The sequence below is a fragment of the Conger conger genome, chromosome 18 (genome assembly GCF_963514075.1).
Source record: "Conger conger chromosome 18, fConCon1.1, whole genome shotgun sequence".
Lineage (NCBI taxonomy): Eukaryota > Metazoa > Chordata > Actinopteri > Anguilliformes > Congridae > Conger > Conger conger.
Window position 1 is genome coordinate 31,554,569 of NC_083777.1, and position 15,000 is coordinate 31,569,568.

The 15,000-nt window shown below is 46.4% G+C and overlaps 1 protein-coding gene across 3 annotated transcripts in view; it reads right to left on the reverse strand.

Moving 5' to 3' along the window:
• The window catches only part of LOC133118236 (echinoderm microtubule-associated protein-like 6), a 129,602-nt gene that overhangs the window by 6,827 nt on the left and 107,775 nt on the right, over nucleotides 1-15,000 (reverse strand). Inside the window, exons 27-39 of one of the 3 annotated variants that reach the window (XM_061228065.1) lie at nucleotides 14,440-14,566; nucleotides 11,964-11,978; nucleotides 9,876-9,884; nucleotides 6,879-6,957; nucleotides 6,376-6,505; nucleotides 5,768-5,872; nucleotides 3,919-4,119; nucleotides 3,512-3,720; nucleotides 3,099-3,256; nucleotides 2,398-2,512; nucleotides 1,975-2,163; nucleotides 1,210-1,382; nucleotides 105-267 (exon numbers count right to left, since the gene is read on the reverse strand). In XM_061228065.1, the coding sequence (XP_061084049.1) occupies nucleotides 105-267; nucleotides 1,210-1,382; nucleotides 1,975-2,163; nucleotides 2,398-2,512; nucleotides 3,099-3,256; nucleotides 3,512-3,720; nucleotides 3,919-4,119; nucleotides 5,768-5,872; nucleotides 6,376-6,505; nucleotides 6,879-6,957; nucleotides 9,876-9,884; nucleotides 11,964-11,978; nucleotides 14,440-14,566 (1,673 nt within the window). The remainder of the gene's footprint in view (nucleotides 1-104; nucleotides 268-1,209; nucleotides 1,383-1,974; nucleotides 2,164-2,397; nucleotides 2,513-3,098; nucleotides 3,257-3,511; nucleotides 3,721-3,918; nucleotides 4,120-5,767; nucleotides 5,873-6,375; nucleotides 6,506-6,878; nucleotides 6,958-9,875; nucleotides 9,885-11,963; nucleotides 11,979-14,439; nucleotides 14,567-15,000) is intronic. The other 2 variants (XM_061228064.1, XM_061228063.1) reach the window with 2 other exon arrangements.

Here is a 15,000-nt window from a genome sequence, read left to right on the forward strand (position 1 = left end):
ATCTGTGCCCTATAGAGTATCTGTGCCCTGTAGAGTATCTATGCCCTGTAGAGTATCTGTGCCCCGTAGAGTAGAGTATCTGTGGCCCATAGAGGCCCTCCTACCTCGATGTACTTGCTGTCAGCGCTGAAGTCCATCTGCAGGATGAAGCTGGGGATGTCCTTGCAGTAGCCGATGCGGTTGAGCGAGGGTCCCAGTGTCAGGTCGTAGAAGTCCACCGTGCTCTCCATGGAGCCCACCGCCAGCAGCCTGCTGTCCGGACTGAACCTGGTCAGGGGGCACAGAGGGGTCAACCCTCTCAAAAGTACACCAGATCTGTTTGGTCTATGAAAGAGAATATAAGTAAAGCCAACCATACATATACTCCCTTAATCCAATTCCTGCTATAGCTGCTCTTTTTTTAATTCAGAGAACCTGCTTAAACCGCACTTCTAACAGCTAAATGAATATTACAGTGAAGGACACTGTTCTACCCGACTGTTCATTCAGCTGATTAATTGAACTCTACTGCTATTCCCAGCCAATTAGCACAACAGCAGCACTGAAACTGCACTACTTAAGCAAAAAAATACAGAACGGTACACCTGACAACTGTGCAATAAGATAAAGAGAGCATAAAATAACCAAAACATCACAGTAGTTACTTCAGTAAAGCTGCGTAATGAACACCCCTGGCTACTAGCGTTGCTTTTGAAATAATACTCGGGCCATTTGATCATTAATTCATCCTGTTTAAAAGTGAAGTGAAATCAGGAGGGGGTGTAATGGCTGCTCTACGCAACGCAGAGTTGAGTGGAAAGATTTGTAGCCCTAATCCCCGAGGTCAGGCCAATTTTAGCTCCCCTGATGTCTGTCAACAGTGTTGCTAGGTTACTACTGAGGTACGTAGGTCCTCTGGAGTCATCTAAATACTAGCGAGCATACTGTACATATGACTAAGATGTTAGACGTATCACAGACATTTACAATAAATATTGATATAATTGGGGATAATGGTGCATGTTACCACAACTCAGCACCCCAAAGCTCCATAGCCCTCACCATCCTATACGCGATGGATCCCCCCCAAGATCTATTACTCCAGAGCTCCACAACCGCATTGACTCCCCAAAACCTGTTTATCTCTCAGACACAGATCTCCACCACCTGGCAATCGAAAGAGAGTACCCCCCCCCCCCCCGCCCTCCCCCTTTTCACCGCCCCGCTCACCGGACGTCCTGTATGGCGGCGCTGCGGTCCCGTTTCTTGCCCCAAACTTTGAGCGAGTTCACCAGGAGGACGATGAACTCCCCGTTCCTCATGCCGATGGCGACCATCTCTCCGTCCGCACTGTACCCCGTGCACCTCGCCGCGTGGCCCAGACTCACCTTGTTCAGCAGTTTCTGCCAAAACACCACAGCACCGCTTACAACCCAACATATACTTTAACAATCAACCACACACAAAACACCACAGCACTGCTTACAACCAAACACTTTAACAATCAACCACATACAAAACACACAGCACTGCTTACAACCAAACATACACTTTAACAATCAACCACATACAAAACACACAGCACTGCTTACAACCAAACATACACTTTAACAATCAACAACATACAAAACAGCACAGCACTGCTTACAACCAAACATACACTTTAACAATCAACCACATACAAAACACCACAGCACTGCTTACAACCAAACATACACTTTAACAATCAACAACATACAAAACACCACAGCACTGCTTACAACCAAACATACACTTTAACAATCAACAACATACAAAACACCACAGCACTGCTTACAACCAAACCATGAAAGTGTTGTCAATACATTCATGTTTTCACACAGAGAGTGATCACTGTGTGGAATAGCTTGCCAGAACATGTAGTGGAGGCAGACACACTGGGGGTTTTCAAGACTAGGCTTTATACAGGGCCGGAACGTGCGAGCCATATTTCGGGCCCTGTCCCCTGGGGCTCACCTTGTCGGCCAGGTCCCAGATGCGGATGGTGCCGTCGTCACTGGCCGAGATGAACATGTCTTTGGAGGGGTGCGTGGCCAGGCCCCAGATCTCGCCCTGCATGTGCCCGTTAATCAGGATGTTGGAGGCCGCGTTCTTCTCCCCGACCTCGATGATCTCACCGTCCTTCGTTCCCACCAGGATCTTCCCCTGGGAGGGAACCGCAAAATTCACACAGGCGTGTGTGGGCAAATGTCCATTCATGGGACATAGGCCACTCTACATTTGTTGATGTTGCTGTAGCGGTTGATGTTAAAATGGCCGCTCTGTAGTGGTTGATGTTAAAATGGCCGCTCTGTAATGGATGATGTTGCTGTGGTGGTTGATGTTAAAATGGCCGCTCTGTAGCGGTTGATGTTAAAATGGCCGCTCCGCAGGCCTTACCTTCCCTCTGCAGACGGATCTCACACACTCCACAGTCTGTCCCGTCTCCAGCTGGAACGCCCGGCAACGCTTCATCTCCTGATCCCACAGCTTCACAGCCCCTCCCTCTTTAGTGCTGAAACACACACACACACACATTATACACACACACACAGACATATTACACTCACATTACACACACATACACACACACTACACACACATACACACATTACACACACACACACACACATTATACACACACACACAGACACATTACACACACATACACACACACTACACACACATACACACATTACACACACACACTGCTCACTGCCCTCCCCCCCCCTCCATAGTGCTGAAACACACACACACACACACACATTACACACACAGACACATTACACTCACATTACACACACATACACACACACTACACACACATACACACATTACACACACACTGCTCACTGCCCCCCGCCCCCCCCCCCCCTCTATAGTGCTGAAACACACACACACACATTACACACACATACACAGACACACTACACACACACACACACACTGCTCACAGCCCCGCCCTCTTTAGTGCTGAAACACACGTGCACACACATCACACGCGCACACACACACACACACACACATCACACACACATCACACGCGCACACACACACACACACACACACACACACACACACACACGCACACACACACTCACGGTCTCTCCTTGCCCCCGGTGACGATGAGCCCGTCTCTGAGTGTGGTGTACATGGTGAAGACCGGCCCGGTGTGAGCTTTGGCGACCACGCGCACCAGGAAGTGATCCCGCCACACAAACACATCCCCGTTAATGGCCCCCGTGAACGTCAGGTTATTCTGGGAGGAGAAACAGACAGGACAGTAAACCCATCACTGTTATGCAAGCTGTTACTGAACAAAGACAGAGGGTTATGTATGACTGATCTTTGCTAAATCACTATTATGCCGGTTGTTATTGATCAGAGGCAGAGTATGAAGTATTGTGGATGAAGTATTTCTGCTAAACATGTGATCACGGTTATGTGAGCTGTTACTGAGGACAGACAGAGTCGTGTGTGCCGTATCTTCGGTAGTAAACGTGCGTTCACTCACGGCACCGAACGCCACGGACAGCATGGTCTGCATCCTGGCGTCCTCCACGGACCCGATCACCCCCTTCTTATACATGAGGGAGCCGCCGGCCAGCGTCCAGAACTTTATGTGTTTGATTCCCACCGACACGAACTGCGAGTCCGAGTCCGGACGGAACTCCACCACGAAGATCCGGTCCGAGTGCCCCCCCTTACTGGTCACCTTGGAACCTGAAATCCCCCAAAAGGCACAGGCATGACCCACACACTCTCCCAGGTGCCGGGCAACAACAACAACAACAACAACAACAACAATAATAATGATAAGTAATAATAAGTCATAACACTGATGATGATGATGATGATGATGATGATCATAATGGTAATAACACTGATGATGATGATGATGATGAAGGCAGGTTGACGCACCCTCCTGCCAGCGCCACACGGTGATGGTGTGTTCGGGCTCCGCCCCCACAGAGAGCAGCAGTTTTCCCGTGGCGCTGAAGTGCACGTAGCCCACGCCCTTCCCGTGGGAGCAGCGCAGGATGGACAGCGTCTGCTTGCTCATGGCGTCCCACACGTGGATGCAGGGCGTGGTGCCTGGGAGAGAGGGGAGCGTTGGTGCGGCTCATCACACACACACACACACACACACACACACACACACTCACACATACACACACACACACACACTCACACTCACACACTCACACTCACACACACATACACACACACACACACACACTCACACTCACACATACACACACACACACACACACACTCACTCACACACACATACACACACACAGACATACATACACACACACACACTCACACACACACCTACACACACACACACACACACACACACCTACACACACACACACACACACACACACACTCACACACACACCTACACACACACACACACACACACACACACACACACACACACACACATCCCTCAGAGACACTCTTCATATGGTCAATTTCCTGTGACCCTAACAGAATGAATTCCCTGTCACTCTAAAAGGGTGAATTTCCTGTGACCCTAACGCAGTTTCCTGTAAGCCACATCATTTTGGCAGTTTTGACAGAAGGCAGTATGGAACATGAAGGCTAATGGATATGTGATGTTGGGGCATTAGGGGGGTGGGGTGCGGTTTGGGGGAAGGTGATTCTTAAGACTGCATAGACATAACATACTATACAGCACACTGAACTACAGGGAGAGGGCACACAACATTGGGGGGGAGGGTTAATAAAAAAACAACACATGAGTGTTGTACAACAGAAATGAGTACCCCAGGTCACCAGACCCACAGTCCTTCAGGGTGAGAACAGAATAGACTAGAATACCACTTTATTGTCCAAGCAGGTGGAAAATAGCCTTTGGCCCATCTAGCCTAGCACTTTAAAAGACAACACTGATAAGCACAGCAAAGTACCTGTGTCTGGGACAATTGGCAAAAATAATTCCATTGTCTGAGTGATTTTGACAGCTATTTCCGCAAGAGTGTAACCTGCCTTTTATTACATAATAAATTATGTATTAATTTTGTTATAAAATATATACTTAATAATTGGTTATTTTGCACGTGTTGTTTATATGTAATTGTAATTTGTTTAAAAACTGTAGTTAACAAAAAAAACAAAAAACAGGGCAATAAGGGGCAACTAAGCAGCACCTGAATCTGGACTTTTACGTCGGCAAGAAATGGGATTGGTCTTGCCGTCTTACCTGGAACCTCTGTGACATCACCTGTGGGGTGTGGCCAATGCAAACGAGGAAGCATCAAAAGAAGGTGGAAAAAGTCACATCACACTAGCCCCAAAACCAAGATCCAACACTCAAAGCCAAGATCCAACACTCAAAGCCAAGATCCAACACTCAAAGCCAAGATCCAACACTCAAAACAAAGATCAAATACTCAAACCCAAGATCCAACACTCAAAATAAAGATCCAACACTCAAAACAAAGATCAAATACTCAAAACCAAGATCCAACACTCAAAAAACAAAAACAACTCAAAAAAATGCATGCGATGATATTTGGAAAATGTGCAACAAGTGTGGAAATGCAAGGAAATTTAATAAAATAAAAGTGAACCGGGGCAAATTATAATGATTTGAGAGCTTTGATTAGCATAGAACAAATTTTGTCCCCCACCTAAGGAAACCCACCCACCCACCTACCCACCCATGTGTGTGTATACAGTATGTTACTCACACAGACTGCACACACATCCACAGAGGACTGCACAACCACTTCACACCTACCTATCTGTCCTGTGGCAATGATGTTTTTGTACTTGGGATGCTGGTTGACGGTCAGACAGAGGATGTCGTCTGTGTGTTCCAGGTAGAAGCTCTGTGTCCCTGTGGAAATATGAGAAGCTTGTGTGAGATGGAGGTTGTGTGTGTGTGAGTGTGTGCGTGTGTGTGTGAGTGTGTGTGTGTGAGTATATGTGTATGTGAGTGTGTATGAGAGTATGTGTGTGTGTGTGCGTGCATGTGTGTGCGTGAGTGAGAGTGTGTGAGTGTGTGTGTGTGAGAGAGAGTGTGTGTGTGTGTGTCTGTGTGCATGTGTGTGTGTGAGTGAGTGTGTGTGTGAGAGAGTGTGTGTGAGAGAGAGAGTGTGTGTGTGTGTGTGACTGTGAGTGTGTGTGTGTGAGAAAGTGTGTGTGTGTATGTGAGAGAGTGTGTTTGTGTGTGTGACTGTGAGTGAGAGTCTGTGTGTATGTATGTGTATGTGTGTGTGTGTATGTGAGAGAGTGTGTGTGTGAGTGTGTGAGTGAGAGTGTGTGTGTGTGTGTGTGTGTGTGTGTGTGTGTGTGTGTATGTGTGTGTGTGTGAGAGAGTGTGTGTGTGTGTGTTCATACCAGTAGAGAGACTCTGCACCAGTGCCGCCGCGGCGGTGTGGAAGATGATGTCAGTGCCGTCGTTGAGGTAATGCAGGTTGTTCCGGCAGTCGAAGCCTCGGTACCCAAACACGTGATCCAAGCCCAGCTCCTGCAGACACGGGCAGATACCTGTCTGCAAACACTGCGGAAAACTGTAAGCTATGCTTTAAAAACTCTCTGTGGATCCCTGAGAATGGGCAATGACAGTATGATACTATACCAGAAGATAGAAACATATGGTGTGACTGGCTGCATTCTCCCGAGTGGATAGTGTGAGCAGCAGTTTGATATAAATATTCAATTTGCCATTCCAAATTGGGAGAAAATGGGGACAAAGCATTCTAAAAAAAAGTGTAATTAACAATAAATATAGTCTAGAGTTCAGATTGTAACTAAACCCCATACACAAGGGGCCCCACAGTCCAGAATAACACACTGTACAGTAATGAATCAGTCCGACGTACACCCACTTTAGTACGAACCTCCACCAGCTTCTTCTTCTTGGTCACGTTGTTCTTCTGCAGTTTGTCTGGCTGAGGAGCTGCTCTGCTCACTGGGGGCCTACAGAGAGCAGACAGGAAGTCAGCAACGACATCACTTCCTACAAGCTTTAACCAAAACATCAGACCCCCTGGCACTTGCCCAGCTATGAACTGTAAACTAAACTGGTTTGGTACATCATCGTAACTCATTCAGTATTCAATATGTATTTGTGAGTCTAAAATCACACTGAACTTAAAATGAGTATAGACTGCTTGGTATTATTATGTAGACGAGTCAAACACAGATTTCTTTGTTTCACTGAGGTAAACGCTGCTCTGCCTCGTTAGCGTGGCTCGACTTTAGCACTAGCTGCGGGCCAGAATGGTGAGGGTTGGGGTTTGAGGCAACTCAGCAATCTTCTTTGTCCCTTCCCCCTTCCCCCGTTGAACGGGGGCTGTAGTACAGCAGTTGCATTGTAACAGTGTGATTTGCCTGCTACACATTTAGCCAAACTCACAAAGCTAAGATAAAATCAAGGCAGGTAGCATGTGTGGACGTTTCGGAGCATACGTGTAGTATAAAAATAAAACTACGAGGGACTCTTCTCTTCTGTTTGATGTGAAATCGAGCTCGATTCTGCTCTCTGAGTGAAAGTATGTCTGTTCCATTTAAAGTCCTGGGACCCTAACAAACAACGTTCTCCTGATCTACCAGACATCAGCCTGGCATGAATGGAGATTTGTCCTGAACACTGATTAAATGTAAGTGCTCCCCTTTTCCTATGCAGACACACTTTGGTGGTCTCTAAAATCTAATTGGCGAACTGTCCTTGTGAAGTAAGACCGATGAAAACTGTGATTTAATGCTGAGGTTCATGCACGCGTGTAGACTGACACTGTTCCCCTGCCCCCGGCCCTCCTGAAGCTCCCAGCACAGCGTGTCTCTTACCTGTACTGGCACCATGTTCACAACAAACACGTTTCAAACCAGAATAACACAGCTATGCATTTCAACTTGGCTATACAACAATTATACATCAGTAATGCACACAATTTTGTTGAATACATCCAGATATATAGAGCATGGAACAAAGATGAGATTGGTCATTTAAAAAAATAAAAATTTTTATCAGTATAATGATACTATTGGTTAACAGTGAGCCTCATTTCTAATAAAAATATGCCCACGTGCTCCTACAGTAGAGTAAGATGATTTGTGTAGTTTCTGTGTCTTTTTGCTTTTGTGTTAACGACACCAGAAAGCGCACAGACGCACAAAAACACACCACTGGTGTACACGGCTCACACGGAGATCACGGTCACAACATCCAGCTAGGACAGAGAGATGCTGAGGGTGAGCGCCTCACACACACCACGGCGTGTTGGACAATCACACAGACATGTAGGCTTGCCAATGCCTGGTTCCGAGTGCTAAAAACGCTTACTGCATTCTCTCATTACAGAGAGAAATACTCCCCCATTGTATCACTAACATGACTTGACTGTACTGCAGTTGTGCTGTGTGAAACATCATGCAGTGTAGCCTCACAATGCCACTAAATTGTCATTGTTACAGAAACGATGTAATGGAAATTATGCTACTGAATTAGAAAAATAAGGAGAAATGGTCAGTGCTACATAACTGAAATAAGATTTCTTGGACTGATATTTTTAGTGTTGTCATTAATGCGCAATGGGTAATGGTTGGACCCCCGCGTTATCAGCTCTGAGTTGGAGACGTCAGACCACATTCTCTATCACATTATCCAGACAGAGACAGGGCCTTGGCACACAAACCTGGGGTGGATCGACAGACAGGGAGGGAACGTCCAACAGACCACTGTACCAGCAACGCACAGGTTAGAGAGAGAGAGGGAGAGGGAGGGGGGGAGAGAGAGAGGGTGACAGAGAGGGAGAGGGTGACAGAGAGAGGGAGAGAGAGAGTGACAGAGAGGGAGAGAGGGAGAGAGAGAGTGACAGAGAGGGAGAGAGTGACAGAGAGTGACAGAGAGTGGGAGTGAGAGATAGGGTGACAGAGAGAGAGAGAGGGGGAAGGAGAGAGGGTGACAGAGGGAGAGAGAGAGAAGGAGAAGGAGAGAGGGTGACAGAGAGAGGGAGAGGGTGACAGAGCGAGAGAGGGGGAAGGAGAGAGGGTGACAGAGGGAGAGAGAGAGAAGGAGAAGGAGAGAGGGTGACAGAGAGAGGGAGAGAGAGTGGGAGAGAGGGTGACAGAGAGAGAGAGGGTGACAGAGAGAGGGAGAGAGAGAGAGAGAGGGGGAAGGAAAAGGAGAGAACCACATTGGCACTGCATTGGGGGAAGTGCAGTGAATCAGTTATCCCACTGCTCAGGATGCTGCAGTGCATAACTGCCCCTCAGGCGGGTGCTTGGGGCAGAGCTGCAGGACTCTGGTAAAGCACTAGCCTCTGTACGTGCTGATGTTTCAAAATGGTGGCCGTATTTAAGCGTATTTGTGGGCACAGTGCAGCCAGTGATGAGGCAGTGTTGGGCAGTGCTTTACCAGCTGTGGCTTGCCCCCTCAAAGGAGGTCGTATTTACAGCACTGGCCTTTTTTTCCTGCTACATCCTTTTATGGGCTGTTTTCACCCATGCCACTGACCCTGGAACAGTTTAGGATTCTTTCTGCAAACTGCTGTGGATTAGTGTTGAGACTGATTTAGCTGACCCTGGATCAGTATTGGGTCACTGTGGACCCCCCACATCCTCCAGATCTCCCCTCTCAGTCCTCTGAACTCGAACACGCAGCGTGTTTGAGTTCAGAGTTCAGAGTTCAGAGGGCACCCCAAATAGAACGTAGCAGAAAAAAAATCCCTCCTTGTGAGTTTGGATGCAGAGGTGTGGGCAGGGGAGGGGGGGAGTCGGGGTAAAAACAGAGACGGACACCCCCCCTGCCATCAGGCAAGTGCAGAGGGGGCGAAACGGGACAGCGACACTCCCACCAGGAGAGACGGCCAACAGTTGGGAGGAGTTTGAGTTACCTGGATCCCCTTCAGCGCAGCAGACAAAGCCAAGTGAGAGATTTAGATTCAGCTCAGACCAGCCGCCATTCGCCCTGAGCTGGCGTAGCCTCCAAAAGGTCAGAGGTCATGCACAAGCAACCTGGGAGAGCTAGACTGTCATTCCCGCAAATTATTATTTGTTTTTTTTGGGGGGGGGGCGGGGGGCGCAAACCATGCTCCTTGCGCATGCCAGGAAAAAAAAAAGAAGAAGAAGGGCTCGGTAAAATAAAGAAAAGGAAAAAAGAAATGAAAGAGTGCACCAGTCTATAAGTGGAGGAGGGGTGGGGGCGCCGTACCCTGCGGTCCCTGGGGGACTGTGCACTAAACCTCCTACAGGGGGGGACAGGGAGAGAGGAGCGTGTCAGTGCTTCTGCCCCGCGGGCTTATGGGAAGACAAGGTCAGCTGACTTCAGAGAGAGAGAGAGCGAGAGGGAACGGAACGAGGGATGGGGGTGGAGAGAGAGAGCGTAACCTCCGCCCTCCCCCCCCAAGATGTAGTGGCCCCTCCTCTCCCTAATCGGGCCACGCATGCACTGATCAAAACGCTGACCCAGCCCTGCCGTCTGGAGTCTACAATTCTCCACGAAATGACCAGATAAACAAGAATGATTAAATAATGGAATCTCTTACTCATTTTCTGACAAACAAGGAAGTCATCATTATTATAAAGACTTTGAATCTGCCCTGTACCGAGGTCTGTATAAGCAGGCCTTTGCAAAACCTGCCTTAGTTTATAGCAGTTATAGAACTATTAAACTCTGGACCTTTTATAAGCTAACTTACTAAATGACTTTATATTAAACATAAAATGCGTAGAATACTGTCTCTTAAAGTCTTCCCAGTCTTTAGGTGTTGTTCGCATTTGAAACTAGTAATAGCACAACAGTGCAAAAAGTTATTCTCCATTGTATACTATTTCAGGGCAAACAAACAGAGGCTTAGATCTGCTTGTGTGTGAATGCCAATGACAAAATCCAGCAGAAGGTAACATGGGATGTAACTGACGGCACTGGGTTAAAGTTGAGCAGTTCAGAGCCAGTTTAGAGGCTTGTACTGGGAATGAATTCCATCACAACTTTAAATGTCAAAATCTAAGGCTGCTCCTGCCATGCAGAATAAAGTACATTAGCTATAATATTTATTTAGCTGTATGAGGAAGTGAGGAGATTTAAGACTATACTTCACTTGCGTTAATGTCAGTTTCAGACACTACTGTAAATTATGCACATTTTAGAGGACATATGTAATTGGGGAAAAGAAAGTCATCACTGAGGTTCCAGTAGCACTAGAAATACTCGTTTATTTCTTTAGTATTGTAGTGAAAACAAACACATTTTCCTAGAATGCCAGTGCAGTGGATACGTGTAATATATATTACCTTTATTATTAGCATCAATAAAGAAAGCAAACAAAGGAAGGCCCACAAAATAAAGTAGTTTGGTTGTTTTTTTGCTGACTCTGACTTTAGTCTAGAATGTTCTAGATACGCACTCTTCCTCTGTACATACGGCCATAAAACATCTGTAGGATATATCAGACGGGAGGTCTTTTAACCAACTGGACTGCAGTATCAGAGTAATTACTACACAAAACAGAAACATCTAACCTGCTGGGAACATGAAACATTGATAAAATGGACACAGATATCACATTAAAAATGAAACCACACGGTAGAACAGCCGTCTTGGCAGGTAAAGCTGTTTTTTTTGTTGACATTCATGGCACCATGCCTAGCATAGAATATCAGTCTGGCTTTGTATTGCTGGGGCAGGTTAATCGAACACAGATGTAATAAGTTCTGCTAAACCACTGGCTCCAAATGTACAGTGTGTATATATATATATATGTGGCATATTGTGACATATTGCAGCGTAATGTCCTTAACGTTACAATTACGAATTCTTATTTTGGTTTACTGTTGGGCTTACTTGGTTACTGTGGTTACCAGTGATCTGTAGCTTACATGTGGCTGTTGGCCAATGGCAGTTAAGTATGCAGCGTGTGAAGCGTGGGATTGGCTGAAGCCTTCCCCCCTCGTAAGCAGGCTGTGAGTCAGGAGGTACTTACTTGACGATGCCCTGCCTCCAGAGGAAAGCGGGTTAAAACATAACACAGATATTAAGAGTTTCTGACGAGGCAGATGCTGATGGATGGAGGCTACACGTTCATTAGCATGGGATAATGGCCGTTTTAATGACGGGGCGGGGCGGGGGGGGGGGAGACAGGGTGAACTTAGAAAACACGGTGACAAGACCAACCCCCAGAGCAGAACATCCATCTGTCCTGTCACTTCTCCTCGGGCACGAGACTTATTGATTAAAAGATACATCTTTATTCGGTGTGGTAAACTTCAAAATTGGTTGTGCTTATGGCTAACTGGTCGACTTGTCAAACGCTCCCACTGTGAGCTACAATACAATGTCGACCAGTGGTAACCGACACTGTTCCTGGAGATCTACCGTCCAGTAGGTTTTCATTTCAACCCTAAATTGACATGCCTGACTCTACTAATTAGCAACTCAACATCATCTTCAGCTGTTGAATGAGGTGTGCTTTGTTAGGGTTGGAGTGAAAACCGACAGGACGGTAGATCTCCAGGAACAGGGTTGGGCAGCCCTGCTCTAGCTGTTGAATGATGTGTGCTTTGTTAGGGTTGGAGTGAAACCCAACAGGTAGATCTCCAGGAGCAGGGTCGGTTACCACTGGTGTAGACACATCAAGCAGCATCAATCATGACATGTCGCCAGGCTATTTATATGCCTTTCGACAACAGTCCTTAAAGTTAACTGCTCCAATGGGTTAGCAAAAATGCAACACAGGAGAGTGATGAATGAAGAATCACTGTACAGTCCTATAAACACAGCATTTAACAAAGCAGAGGAAATACTGTGTAACTGGAATGAACTCAATGCCGAAAAAGCTTTCAATAACTGACAATGGAAAAGTCAAGGAGAATAAAAAGGGTGATTAAAGAAACAGGAAGTGCAGATATGGGGCGGATGGGGGGAGATTGGCGAGAAACTCCACTCAGACCACCGGATGAAGTCATACCTGTCAACTGAATCATTTACTTACACATAATCTCTGCAAACTAAGAGTCAGAGTTCAATAGCGAGAACTTAGCTTTGAACGCGATATCGATTTTAATGCCGTATGATTGTATAGCCCTGTGTGAAAGCGCCGGTCCATTCTGTTATCAACGGTTCGGTTAGGATTGGTCACCATGGTCATCGAAAAAAAGTAAAGAATATGCGGTGTTAATCGTCTTTGTATCTGCTGTTTACTTACCTGCAGCAAACACGATGTAAGCTGCTATCGGCAGTGACGGTAAAAGTATTTAAAGGCGAACTCCACTGGCAAGCAACGTGTTAAACGATGTAGCTCTGGCTAACCGCTAACCAAGTCCGCAGTGCATGCACATTTCATTCTGGACTCCTGCAATACAGGGGACGCTAGCATGCAGCTGAAGGTCCGGACACCAGGTAGAATTCACACTGAAAGTTAATGCTCACCTGTAAATCCCTTACGTAACAAAATATAGCTTAGTCTTCCATACGTGTGTGGTCATTAAAAATATTGGAATGGCTGATTATACAGTTGTGACCGCTGAAGGATGCGCTCACATTTTCACCATTACATGTAGGCTACATACCAATGACATCTAAACATAACACTGACATATTTATGCAATTCAAATCTGCTATTTGAAATGTACAATGCAATGTTATTTGTATAGAGAAGGGTATTGAATAACAACAGCAATATTTTGTGCAACGTGACACATTATTGTCACGTTGGATGTAAAATGACAATATATTGCCATTGGCATATTTTGCTGTGTCTATACGTAGAAATATATTACAGTATCCTGTTATATATGACAGTATATTTCATTGCGTAAGGGAGGGCAGTGTACAAATGGCAGCTGACAACTTATAACAGGAATTTTGTGGAATTAAACTCGTTTCATTTCTTTTTTCTCGTTTTGATTTTAGCACCATGAAGATGATACTGTAGGCAGGTAAGTCTGAAATCAAGGTCGAAATAGACCGGTCATCTTTAATTTCCTAGATATACCTTTGGTGCTCACTAGATGGCAGCACCAAGTAAGCGGTACAAGTTTACAAAAATATAAAAATCCAATTTACACTACTCTGATTATGATTATTATGAATGACTTTTAAAATAGAGAAACTGAAATAATTATGTTTGTGTTTTTACAGTGTATCCGTCGTGTTTGTTGTACCTGAGCAGAGCAGTTGCAACTGATTTTGTTTCTCGCCACTGGTTGAGTATTGTTATTTTTTTAGTTCAGGCCAGGAAATGACAAAATATTCAGAAAATTCCTGTTTTCCTGTGTATCATCTTTGTGACAGCGCGTGTGTAGAACGCGCTAGAATACACTGTAACTGAAAGTGATCTGAACACGGGAGCGGCCTATCAGAGCAGACCCTGGACAGCACAGGTGCACTGTGGGAATGGCGGGCGGATGTGGGGGGGTGGGTGGGGTGGGGTGGGGGGGTCGCGGGCGGGAGGGCGGTACCTCTCCTCAGCCGACACCTCCTTCTGCTGCTGGTGGGGCTTCACGCCGGTCATGTCGCGGATGCTGACGGCGTAGATCTTGGTGGTGTAGTCGATGCTCCGCTCTCTCGCCACGTCGCTGTCGTAGCCTGCGGGGGAGACGCCGTCCGTCAGACAGGAAGGGGGAGGGGCTTCCTCTGATTGGCTGGTTTAACCCCTCCAGTCCCAGGCCCTGTACGAAGAGGCTCCACCCGAAATACCAAAGGGGGGTTTTGCTTTGGCTCAGAAAATGTAGTAGGGTTTCAATAGGCGCCCAAAATGATGTATGACGGGTGGTTTTGATCGATTGAAAGCGTATAAGGTCGAGAGTTCTCGGGATACTCTGACGCTGGACTATAAACAGGCCTTTGACTCTTTTGCATGAGCAGGTGTTTTCAGAATGTTGTTTCAGGATTCTGTCAGTGTTCTAGAACTCCAGCGCCTTCCAATACCAGCAGTGATGGTCACATCAGCATAACGTTCAGTCAAGAAAGCTCTAATCACACGGCAAATATGTGATGTTATGTTTGCGATTTACTCATTT